The 13,509-nt window shown below is 43.2% G+C and overlaps 1 protein-coding gene across 6 annotated transcripts in view; it reads left to right on the forward strand.

Moving 5' to 3' along the window:
• LOC141140667 (S1 RNA-binding domain-containing protein 1-like) overlaps positions 1 to 13,509 on the forward strand; it is a 209,076-nt gene that overhangs the window by 23,230 nt on the left and 172,337 nt on the right. For 5 of the 6 annotated variants that reach the window (XM_073628071.1, XM_073628069.1, XM_073628070.1 and 2 more), the window contains exons 6-9: positions 1,954 to 2,120; positions 6,666 to 6,783; positions 9,342 to 9,471; positions 12,705 to 12,801. In XM_073628071.1, the coding sequence (XP_073484172.1) occupies positions 1,954 to 2,120; positions 6,666 to 6,783; positions 9,342 to 9,471; positions 12,705 to 12,801 (512 nt within the window). The remainder of the gene's footprint in view (positions 1 to 1,953; positions 2,121 to 6,665; positions 6,784 to 9,341; positions 9,472 to 12,704; positions 12,802 to 13,509) is intronic. The other variant, XM_073628073.1, reaches the window with a different exon arrangement.

A 13,509-nucleotide genomic window follows, 5' to 3' on the forward strand; every position in this document is an offset into this window, starting at 1 on the left:
ATATGTAACAGAATACATATTGGCCTGAATTGATGAAGAAATTAGCTTTCTTTATTTCTATTTTTTATTTGATCTTTTAAAAGATTGTTTGTCTTTTCTAATGTTTTATAGTGTAAAAAATATAAAAAACGCTGTCGTGATCAAATACCACCAAAAGATAGCTCTATTTCTGGGGGGGAAAAAAACAACACAAAATTGTATTTGTGTACAGCGTTGTATGACAACACAATTGTCAGTTAAGGTAACGCAGTGCTGTATCGCAAAAATGGCCTGGTCAGAAAGGGGGGTAAATCTTCTAGAGATCAAGTGGTTATATATTTTCTGAAAGCAGAGGTCCTGTAGAATAAAGTTATGCATTATTTTTGTGTTGTGCCATATTAGTGCAATTGTCTATCAATCTATATTTTTCAGAAAAAAAAATACACTAACATTTATTTTGCAAACCCCCCCATTTTTTTCTTGTCGCTCAAAAATCTTCTTTTGGAAATCCACAAGTTCTTATTTCTATCAATAGAATGATGAATGTAGCTATGTCCAATTACTGGGTGACCATACTACCTTCGTTAAATATTAGATGCTCATTAAACTATTTGACATGGTGCATCTCATAAAATTAGAATATCATCAAAAAGTTAATTTATTTCAGTAATTCAATATTCAAAAAGTGAAACTCCTATAGTATATAAATGCATTACACACAGAATGATATATTTCAAGCATTTCTTTTGTTTAATTTTGATGATTATGGCTTACAGCTAGTGACAAGCCAAAATTCAGTATCTCAAAAAATTAGAATATTACAGAAGACCAACAAAAAATAAAAAGGATTTTAATACAGAAATGTTGGCTTGGTGAAAAGTATGTCCATGTACAGTATAGTATGCACTCAATACTTGGCTGGGGCTCCTTTTGCATGAAATACTGCATCAATGCGGCGTGGCATGGAGGAGATCACCCACACACACGTCCTTGTTCTGCCTTTCGTGCCTGCGATCGCGTGTGGCCGGCAGTCATCGCGACCGCTGGCCACAAGCTTTGGCACCCCTGCAGTGCAGCGGGCGCGTGTCTGCTGTCCAACTTAAAGGAGCAGACATACAGCTACGACGGCTCGGGGGATGGTGCTGACCTGCTGCAGTATAATGATGGCGGCTGGTCGACAAGCAGTTAAACCACTTCAGCTCTGGAGGGTTTACCCCCTCTTCCTGACCAGGCCATTTTTAGCGATGTGGCACAGAGTTACTTTAACTGACAATTGCGCGATCGTGTGATGCTGTACCCTAATAATTTTTCCCACAAATAGAGCTTTCTTTTTGGTGGTATTTGATCACCTCTGCAGGATTTTATTTTTTGATCTATAAACTAAAAAAAGACCGACAATTCTGAAAAAAAAAAAAAAAAAAAAAAATTTTTTTTTTTACTTTCTGCTATAAAAAATATTCAATAAAAAAAATGTAAAAAATCAAATTTCTTCATCACTTCAGGCCAATATGTATTCTGCTACATGTTTTTGGTAAAAAAAAAAATCCCAAAAAACGTATATTGATTTGCGCAAAAGTTATAGCGTTTACAAACTATGGGAATTTTTTGACAGAACAACGATCTGCCTTGTTTACATAGGCAGATTGTTATTCTGCCTCTCTGTCTAATCGGCAGGCGCCAACGGACATCAAGTACCAGCCGCTGGGTATATTAACATCAGGAGGGGATCGCCGGTGGCGAGCACCCCATACCCAGGAGTGTCAGATCACGTACCGACCGCCCTGCTGCTGTAAATGTGTGTGGGGCGGTCGCTAAGCAGGTAATTTGCTTTAGATGTCAGGTGGTGGTTGTAAGAAAAACTCGAGGGGAAGCTGATATTGGTAATGGACAGACCCCCATATTTTTCTGAGCCAGCCTAGGGAATACATTTCCAGATCAGTAATGAGCTATATGGTGACATCTTCTTCCTTTTAGGTTCTGGCGGAGCGCACCAATGTGGAGCCCTGGGTTTGCGATCATCTGATTCAGCTGTTCCAGGCGGAGAACACCATTTCATTTATTGCCCGCTACAGAAAAGAACTCATCAGCAATCATGATGCCGATGTACTGCGAGAAATACAGCAAGCCTTGGAGGAATTGAGGTAAGATTTTTTCTTTTCCAATATTTTTATTCAGAGTTTTTCCAAAAGATATAAAATTCAATTTTTACATATTTTGTTTGAGGTATTAGAACAGATAACAAGTTATTTATATATTATAAACAAAAAAGAAAGAAATAGGGAGGTTACACAACACATAATCACATGAGGTAAGATTTTTTAAATCGGTTTAAATTTGTATTGTAATCGAATATATACACTGATCAACCATCACACATGACCATCCTAACCTGTCGAGACATGGACTCCGCTAGACCTCTGAAGGTATGCTGTAGTATGTGCCACCAAGATATCCTTTAACCCCCCCAGTTATAGTTTAAAATCGCATGACAAGTCGCACACTATTGTCCGCAATAAGCAGTCCAAATAGGTTCAACTCCGACTCCACCGATTTTGAAAGTAGTTCTTGCACTACTTTTTCCAAGCTCAGGTGCAACTGTGCACCAAGTCATACAGATGTCTTCCAAGTAGCGCTAAGGCCCTTTTCACATTTGTGCGACTTGTCCTGTGACTTGGGACTGCAAAGTTGCATGACAAGTCGTACCCCCATGATTTCCAATGAGTACCATTCATATCTGTGCAACTTCAAGTTGCACCGATTTCAAAGTAGTCCCTGTACTACTTTGGTCTGACTTTGATGCGAGTTGAGGTCTGTAGACCTCAAGATTGCACAGGCGTTCCCTGAAATCATGTCAAAATCTTGGCCGCGAAATTGCAGCCAAATTGCGCAACTTTCAATTCGCAGCAGTCTGAAAGGGGCCTAAGTAGTATGACTTTGAAATCGTGAAGAATCGCACAATTTCAATGTCTCGATTGGTGTTAGGCTTAACGTACACGGGACGTTTTACAACCTCTCCTGAACGTTTAAAAATGCAGTTTTGCCGCGATTAAATGCCGCGTTTGCGTTTTAGAAGCGTTTTTTTTTTCTTTTCCAAATAGTCAAAAATTTAAAACGCCTGTAAACGAAACGCGGCTAAACGAGAGTTACCGCGTTTACAAGCTGTTACAGGCATTTGGCGTTTCAAATGCCTCTGAACATCCCACCTGAACAAATTGTTTTGCTTTCCAAAAAATGCTTCTAAACTCAACTGCCTAGAAATGACTATAAACGCCCCTGTGTACATGGACTGATGAGATAACAGAGGAGAGTTCAGGGGCAGCTGAAGAAAAAACACAAAACTGCTCCTAAACATCCGTTTACCAGCAGCAGTGTACATGAGGCCTAAAAGTGATTTGTTAAGATCACCTTATAAAACAACCCATTCAGTTTAACCACTTGCTGACCAGGCACTGTACATAGACTGCAGCAGGTTGACTCTATTGCGCGAAACTCTGTTCCTGTACGTCATTCCGTGCAATAGGCAAGGGGGGGGGGGGGGCGCACGCTAATTGGCCAAAGGGAGAGCCAATCAATGGGTCTGGTGGACATCCACGATCGCTTCCCAGAGACACAGAGGACGGTGGTCTGCTGATGTAAACAAGGCAGATCGCCGTTCTGTCAGGTATGAACAGAGTGATCTTTGTGTTCCTGCTGTTCATCCAGTAAGCACCGCCCAAGGACACACTTAACCCTTTGATCGCCCCTGGTGTTAACCCCCTCCCAGCCAGTGCCATTAGTACAGTGACAGTGAATATTTTTAGCACTGATTACTGTATTAGTGTCACTGGTTCCCAAAAAGTGTCAGCGTCCAACTGTCCGCCACAATATCACAGTCCCACTATCAGTCGCTGATCTCTGGCGCTGCCATTACTAGTAAAAGAAATAAAAAAATTTAAAATGGGGGAAAAAAAGAAATAAAAAATACCATAGTTTGTAGAAACTATAACTTGGTAATCAATATATGCTTATTGAGATTTTTTTTTTTTACCAAAAATATGTAGCAAAATTAACCACTTGCTTACTGGGCACTTAAACCCCCCTCTTGCCCAGACCAATTTTCAGCTTTCAGTGCTCTCACACTTTGAATGACAATTACTCAGTCATGAAATACGGTACCCAAATTATTTTTTTGTCCTTTTTTTCTTACAAATAGAGCTTTCTTTTGGTGGTATTTGATCATCTCTGGGTTTTTTATTTTTTGCGCTATAAATAAAAAAAGACCGAAAATTTTGAAAAAAAAACGCATTTTTCTTAGTTTCTGTGATAAAATTTTGCAAATTATTAATTTTTCTTTATAAATTTTGGCCACAATTTATACTGCTACATATCTTTGGTAAAAATAACCCAAATTAGTGGATATTATTTGGTCTTTGTGAAAGTTAGAGAGTCTACAGGTTATGGTGCAAATCATAAGAAATTGATCACACCTGATGTACTGGTGGACTGATCTCATTTCTTGCAATCCGAACAAGTCAGGAAAGTACAAATACCCCCCAAATGACCCCTTTTTTGAAAGTAGACAATCCAAGGTATTTAGTAAGATGCATGGTGAGGTTTTTGATGTTGTCATTTTTTCCCACAATTCTTTGCAAAATGAAGATTTTTTTTTTTCCCCACAAAATTGTCATTGTAATAGGTTATTTCTCTCACATGACATGTATATACCACAAATAACACCCCAAAATACATTCTGCTACTCCTCCTGAGTATTACGATACCACATGTGTGAGACTTTTTCACAGCCTGGCCACATACAGAGGCCCAACATGCCGGGAGCGCCATCAGGTGTTCTAGGAGCATAAATTGCACATCTAACTTGTTGACTACGTATTACACTTTTGAAGGCCCTGGAGCACCAGGACAATGACATGTGACACTGATGACAGATGGCACTGATACGTGGCACTGATGACAGATGGCACTGATACGTGGCACTGATGACACTGACGTGGCATTGATGACAGATGGCACTAATATGTGGCACTGATGACACTGATGACAGATGGCACTAATACGTGGCACTGATGACATTTGGCACTAATACGTGGCACCGACAGATGGCACTAATATGTGGCACTGACAACATTTGGCACTAATACGTGGCACTGACAGATGGCACTAATACGTGGCACTGATGACACTTGACACTAATGACACTTGACACTGATGACAGATGGCACTAATATGTGGCACTAATGACACGTGGCAGTGATGACAGATGGCACTAATACGTGGCACTGATGACGGATGGCACTAATACGTGGCACTGATGACACGTGACACTGATGACAGATGGCACTCATGACAGATGGCACTAATACGTGGCACTGATGACACGTGACACTGATGACAGATGCCACTGATACGTGGCAATGGGGAGGGATGGCACTGGGGAGGGATGGCACTGTGGACAGATGGCACTGGGGAGGGATGACAGTGGGGAGGGATGGCACTGTGGACAGATGGCACTGGGGAGGGATGACAGTAGGGACGGGTGGCACTGGGGAGGGATGGCAGTTGGGACGGATGGCACTGGGGAGGGATGGCAGTGGGGACGGATGGCACTGTGGACAGATGGCACTGGGGAGGGATGACAGTAGGGACGGGTGGCACTGGGGAGGGATGGCAGTTGGGACGGATGGCACTGGGGAGGGATGGCAGTTGGGACGGATGGCACTGGGGAGGGATGGCTGTGGGGACGGATGGCACTGGCGACAGACAGTGGGGAGGGATGACAGGAGACACTGACGACTTTTTTTTAGTTTTTTTTTTTTTTTCCCCCACTCACCGCTGCAGCGGTTCGCTCTCCCTCCTCACACGCTGTCTCTGTGTGAGGAGGGAGAGCCGGCGATGAGAGATGATCTCATATGTTTACATATGAGATCCTCTCTCATTGGCACCGCCGATCGCACTGTAAACGGCCGCTGTCATTGGCCGTTTACGGCGATCTGTGACTGGCTGTGTCCGAGGGACACGGCCAGCACAGAACTTCCGCGATGCGCGCCCGCGGGAGCGCGCATTGCGGAAGTAAACAGCTGGACGTCCAGGGACGTCCACCCAGCAGATAGCGTCCGCGCTGCAGCCGTCTTTCGGCTATAGCGCGGGCGCGAAGTGGTTAATATTGGCCTAAATTGAAGAAATTTTGATTTTTTTTTTCTTTACACATTTTCTTTTTTATTGCATACGTTTTATAGCAGAAAGTAAAACAATATATTTTTTTTCCTTTCAAAATTGTTGGTTTATAGCGCATAAAATAAAAACTGCAGAGACGATCAAATATCGCCAAAAGAAAGCTCTATTTGTGGGAAAAAAAGGACGTCAATTTTATCTGGGTACAAGGTCGCATTACTGCGCAATTGTCAATTAAAATAACGCAGTGCCGTATTGCAAAAAAAAAAAAAATGACCTGGTCATGAAGGGGGGTAAATCTTCCGGAGGTCAGGTGGTTAAATTCTGTCGAAAATATGCACATGAATAATTGTATAATAACATTTGAAGTAAAACACAGGTGACCTATAATAATAATAAAAAAAAATTACATCACATTATTATGCAGATTAAGGATTAATTAAAGGATTAAGATGAGTGATCGTCACATCATGAATTATTTCTGGTCTAATTGTTTGACCTTTGACACCTTCCTGTAGGTCTGTAGCTAGAAAGGCTCATTCACTGATAGAGAAGCTGAGGAAAGAAGGGAAGCTGAATGCCGGCCTACACAATGAGATACTAAACTGCAGGACCTTGGATGAGATCAAGCATGTGGTCAGGATTTCTAATAATAGATTATATTTCTCTATAAAATATGTTTTTGGTATATATGGAGTGGAGCCTCTCGCTGTCTTCTCTCGGGGTTCTAGTAATGATCTCCAGAATAACTGAGAGCTGAAGTGAAGATATCAGTTTTGGATGATTGGTCCTTCACTACTTGTGGACCAGCGACTTACCAGAACGTCGCTTGATTTTCAGTGGTTATACCTATATAGTTTCATTAGTTAGTCTGGTTTAAAAAAAAGACAAAATGTCCTCCCAGTTCAACCAGTAAAAAGGAGACAGCAATACAAAATTTATTTTTACAATTCTATATGCACAATCCCATACCCACAGTTGATCCAGAGGAAGGGAAAAAAAACCCCTGCAGGCATCATCCCTGTATTGTTTTTTTTGTAAGCTGTCTTACTTGTAAAAAAAGCAATCCTAGCAGCCAATTAGCCACTGGATTGCTTTTTCAAGCAGCAGGAGGGGACCACTTCCCACCCCCAACCCCCTGCCACCTTCTGCGACCCGTCCCACTGTTGAAGCCAAGAGTGCAACCAGCAGACTGGAGCGACTCTCATCATCTCTATGGTCTAAGACAGTGGTCTCCATACTGCATTCCGGGGGCTGGATGTGGCTTATCTTTATCTGGCCATTGGGGAACTTCCCTCTGATACAAGGTACTATTCCCTCCACTGACATCAACAATGGAACATCATTTCTGCCACTGACACCAACAATGGGCCATTATTTCTGACATCAACGATGGGGCACTTTTCCTCCCACTGACATCCATGATGGGGCACTATTCCTCCCACTGACACCAATGATGGGGCACTATTCCTCCCACTGACACCAATGATGGGGCACTATTCCTCCCACTGATACCAATAATGGGGCACTATTCCTCCCACTGACACCAGTGATGGGGCACTATTCCTTCCACTGACACCAATGATGGGGCACTATTCCTCCTATTGACACCAATGATGGGGCGCTATTCCTCCCACTGATACCAATGATGGGGCACTATTCCTCACACTGACACCAATGATGGGGCGCTATTCCTCCCACTGATACCAATGATGGGGCACTATTCCTCACACTGACACCAATGATGGGGCACTATTCCTCACACTGATACCAATGATGGGGCACTATTCCTCACACTGATACCAATGATGGGGCGCTATTCCTCCCACTGATACCAATGATGGGGCACTATTCCTCCCTCTGACACCAATGATGAGGCACTATTCCTCCCACTGATACTCATGATGGGGCACTATTCCTCCCTCTGACACCAATGATGAGGCACTATTCCTCCCACTGATACCCATGATGGGGTCCTATTTACTCTTACTGACTCCAAGACACTTCTTCTCCCACTGGCCAGAGTCTGGCCCCTCTAAAGCCTATAGGACAGTAAGCCGGCTCTTTGTTTAGAAAGTTTGGAGACCCCTGGTATAAGAAATTGAAGTGATGAGCATTTCATTACTTCTGGTTTTGCGGTTGTAAACAAACCCTTTGTGTTTTAAAAAGAAGCATCTTGGGATGACCAGAAGCTTTTAGTTGCAGAGGAGAGATCTGAGGTCTCAATCGCCCAATTAACACAATCGGGGAAATCCATCCAGCAGCACTATTGTATTTTACCAGTGGGGGGGGGGGGGGGGGGGAGCCTTCCTGGATAGCAGAAAACAGTGGTTTCTGCTGGTGGCTACAGCCGTTGGCAGTAATAGCATGCCAAAAAACATGACAGGCTGGGTGTACCTTATTCTATCAATGGATTGACTTGGGTACAATCAGCCTGCTCATACATGGATTGAATTTCAGCTGGTCCCTGCTGAACTGGCCCAATTTCCATCCATGTATGGCCGGCCTCAAGGAGAGGTATAACCAAAGATATTTTGGCTATACTACTTCTCCTTGGGATTACAGGAGTTCGTTCTGCACTCCTATGACCCATATTCAACCAACAACAGGATAAAGTCCTTTGTCAGATAACGTCACTGAGCTGGTCCAGGCTATGAAAAGATCCTGACCATATGGGATCCACTCGGCAGTATAGACTGGCACCTGGCTCAGCCTCTTGGCGATCTGCTGAAAGCCTGAGCCGGACTCTTCTACCCCTCCACAGCCCAGCGCTCCGGAGAGTACTGGAGGGGCAGAACAGCTAGCCAGTGACTCAGTCATCGTTCTCTTCTCAGAGCAGGAGAACTGAGCAATCAGCGGTGTTTGATCGCTCGGTTCTCAGTCTTAGAGCTGGCAGGGGACATTGGATCGATGCTGCATCCACCTAGGTGAGTATTGATATCTATTTTTTTTCCATAACCCGTTCTTCTCTTATTATGATTGAGAGCCGTCGGGACAAGTTCCCAATCACGTTACCACTAACAGCCAATTACAATGTTTACGTGATTGAGAAGCCCGTCCAGTCGCCCCCCGTGTGTTATGACCCAGTTAAAAGGGCCACAGCAAGTGGGAAGGGATTAATTGATCTCCACTAATTGTTCTGATGTGTATAGATAAGTGTAATGGAGGACTGACTCTTCTTGTGTCTTGCACAGTACGCACCATTCAAAACTGGAACCAAAGCGCAAAGAGCCAGACAGCTTGGACTTGAGCCCGCCGCCAAAGCTCTGATTGAAACTCCTCAGCAGTTGAACTTGCAAATGTATATAAAGGGCGACACGGAAGGTACAGGATATGGATTGTTTGGATTTTTGTCTTTTAACCACTTGCCGATCGCCCTATAAGAGATTTACTGCTACAGGGCGGCCGTTCTGTGCAGAATCACCTATATATACGTGATTCTGCAGTTCTGCATAGGGAGTGCACATACCGCTTCTACTGTCATTAATCACAGCAGAAGCCGATCAGCGGGTGCCGGCCAATGGATGACCACTGGCAACCGTGGATTGTAGAGGAGAGAGAAGAGATGGAGCAAGGCAGAGCTCCGTCCTGTCAGCAGGAATGTGGTGGATTTTGTTTCCCTGCAAGGCAGGAAATAAAATCCAGCACTTCCCTTAGTAAAAACACCTCCCTGTGTACACATAAACACTGGCTAGGCACACGGTTAACTCTTTGATCGCCCCTTAACCCCTTCCCAGCCGGTGTCAGTACAGTGATAGTGCATATTTTTAGCACCGATCACTGTATTTTTGTCACTGGTTCCCAAAAAGTGTCAAAACTGTCAGTGTTAGACTGTCTGTCGCAATATCGCAGTCCCGCTATAAGTCACTGATTGTCGGCATTACTAGAATTTAAAAAATAAAATCATTGCAGTATATATCCCATGGTTTGTAGCAGAAAGTAAAAAATTATATATATATATATATATATATATATATATATATATATATATATATATATATATATATATATATATATATATATATATATATATATTTATTTATTTTTTTACTTTCTGCTATAAAACATATCCAATAGAAAAAGTAAAAAAAAAAAATGTAATTTCTTCATAAATTTAGGCCAATATATATTCTGCTACATATTTTTGGTAAAAAAAACCCCAAAAATCCCAATAAGCGTATATTGATTGGTTTGTGCAAAAGTTATAGCAAATACAAACTATATATAATATATACTGCAATGATTTTATTTGTTTAATTCCAGTATTGCCGGTGTTCTGTCGAGAAGTGCTCCCCATCGGATAGTGCCTGGGCTGAAGGGCACATGATCAATGCATGCGCCGTACGTAACGGCACAACAGCTGATTTTAACATCAGCTGTTGTGACGGCGGGATGGCGCAGGCGCACATTAGCCGACAGATTTTTATGTCAGATTGTGCCCCGCGCTCCCGTGGCGAGTACATGTCTGTGATGGGCGGATTGCTACACGTTGTGGGCGGAATTTGATGAGCAGTGCTACAAAAAAATATAACTTTGTGGCGGGCGGATTTTTACATTATGAATCTGAAAAAAAAAAAAAAATCCTTTACTTCTCTTTTAAGGGGGTAAAACCTTCTGGGGCTTAAGTGGTTAAACAAAAAAAGAAAAACATGAAAAACGCGTCAAAATGTGGTGGCTTGTTTCAAGGCAACCAGTAGGTCATTTTTGAAGGCAGAGTATATGTTTTTGTATTAAACAAAACAAAAACTATATTATATATATATATATATATATATATATATATATATATATATATATATATATATATATATATATATATATATATATATATATATATATATATATAATATTTTTTTTTTTTTTTTTTTTAATACAATTTAAAAATGTATAAGTTGTAATATTTTAGGTAAGAATAAATATTGGACCTGGCACAGTGGTTTGCAAAGGTTATATTGGGGCTTGAAATGCTTTATTCGTTGTATTTCCATGGAGTCTGTTCTTTACGTGTCGGCCAGTAGAGGGCAGTGTTTCATAACTAACTGACAACCGTCTTCTATATTTGGGTTCAATATTACAAAAAATTGTTCTTTGTAATTCCTTAGTAGTAACTGAAGACTTGTTCTGTGTGCAGCACTGTATAACATGACTGCAGAAATAGCTGTGATTCCGGTTATTGTTTCAGCTGCTTAGTCATGATTAAAGAGAACCAGTCATCACTTTAAATCCTCTATAGGAGCAACATACATGGGAAACAGACATAAGAGTAATGCCTGCAACTTATTTTATAGTTCTGTGTTTTAGTACCTCATCTGCGCTTTATTAAGCGCCTGTATGTCACATATTGGGGGAGATTCACTAAAACTGGAGAGTACAAAATGTGGTGCAGCTCTACATGGAAACCAATCAGCTTCCAGGTTTTATTGTCAAAGCTAAATTGAAGAAGCTGAAGTTAGAAGCTGATTGGCTACCATACACAACTGCACCAGAGTTTGCACTCTCCAGTTTTAGTAAATGAGCCTCATTGTATCTTGCATTACCCCCTGCAAGCTCTGACGGCAGGGGGCACTTTTTTTTTTGGCAGATCTCAACTAGCCATGGTGGCCAAGCCTGGGTTCCACTCCCTCAAGGCTTCCCAGATTTACTATTGGTCAGCAAAGCAACCAGTAGTTATGATGTCTGTTTCCCTTTGGCATGATTTGCTATTTACCAGCCATTCAAATATTAGTGTGGTTGCCTCGAGTTTTATAATTGCAAAGGTACCCAGATAATGGCCATAAAACTATTTACAAATTTTCTTAACAAGCAAAAAAAGGAGCTTTAAGGTTCGGTTCACACTGATAGGATGCAGGAAACGGAAAGGAATCGCTGTGTTTCATGCCATCTGCTGCGGGTGTCATTTAAAAGTTATCACCCCCAAAAGCTGGTCGAAGAATGTAGTGTGTTTTGCTAAAATTGGATTGCAGGGGTATGAACACTCATGAGATCTGATTCCAGTGCGACAATTTGCAGCTATACAAAATGATGGGCTCAAATCGCACTGCACAAAATCACTTGGGATCTGCACAGGAATGCAGTGCGATTCCTGTGCGACTCACATGTAATGTGATGCTTAGGGCTAAGCATGCGGATTACATTTTTTGTGGGGGGGATTTTTACTGACACATAATACTCATACATTTTGGGGAGGTGCAATTTGGCATGTTCCCCTGAGATCTACCTGACCTTGTTCCGGCACTATACAGCACTGTAGGCAAGAGACAGTTCAGCTGGGGAGAAAAGGGTAGAAGAAAGCTAGACATCCTCCAGCCAAATAATGAAGCAAACTCTAGAAGACTTACTGAAGCTTCTAATGAACACTGTGAGAAGCTTGCAGTGTACAGTGAAATCCCAGTAATCTATCTCCGTACAGAGGAACCTGTACTACTGTACAATACAGAAGGTGATGCTGGAGTTTGGCTTTATAGTAATTTGCAGTGCTCTATATTATATGATTGCTTTATACATATACAAACATGCATACCAGTTCATCCTTTTAATGTTTTATTTTTCTGTTGAAGGTTTATTCACGCTTCAAGAAATTGAGATGGGAGTGCAGCACATTCTGGCAGACATGATTGCGAAAGACAAAGACACGCTGGATTACATTCGAAACCTGTAAGAGTAAATTGTCATTCCTCCCGCCATTCCTTTCTGCTATTCTCCCCACCAATCCCCCCACCATTCACCATTCCTCCCACAGTTCCTCCCACCATTCACCATTCCCCCCGCCATTCCTCCCGGCTTTCCCCCACCATTCCTCCCACCATTCCTCCCCCCCCCCCCCACCATTCCCCCCCCCGCCATTCCATTCCTCCCCCGCCATTCCATTCCTCCCACCATTCCCCTCCCGCCATTCCTCCCGCCATTCCTCCCGCCATTCCTCCCGCCATTCCCCCCACCATTCCCCCCCCACCATTCCCTTCCACCCCGCCATTCCTCCCGGCTTTCCCCCGCCATTCCTTCCGCCATTCCCCCCGCCATTCCTCCCACCATTCCCCCCCCCGCCATTCCCCCCGCCATTCCCCCCACCATTCCCCCCACGCCATTCCCTTCCACCCCGCCATTCCTCCCGGCTTTCCCCCACCATTCCCCCCCGCCATTCCCTTCTCCTCCCGCCATTCCTCCCACCATTCCCCCCTGCCATTCCCTTCCCCCCCGCCATTCCTCCCGGCTTTCCCCCACCATTCCTCCCACCACCCCCCCCCGCCATTCCTCCCGCCATTCCCCCCGCCATTCCTCCCGCCATTCCCCCCGCCATTCCTCTCGCCATTCCTCCCACCATTCCTCCCGCCATTCCCCCCGCCATTCCTCCCGCTACCCCCT

The sequence above is a fragment of the Aquarana catesbeiana genome, linkage group LG04, assembly GCF_042186555.1.
Source record: "Aquarana catesbeiana isolate 2022-GZ linkage group LG04, ASM4218655v1, whole genome shotgun sequence".
In the NCBI taxonomy this organism is placed as follows: domain Eukaryota; kingdom Metazoa; phylum Chordata; class Amphibia; order Anura; family Ranidae; genus Aquarana; species Aquarana catesbeiana.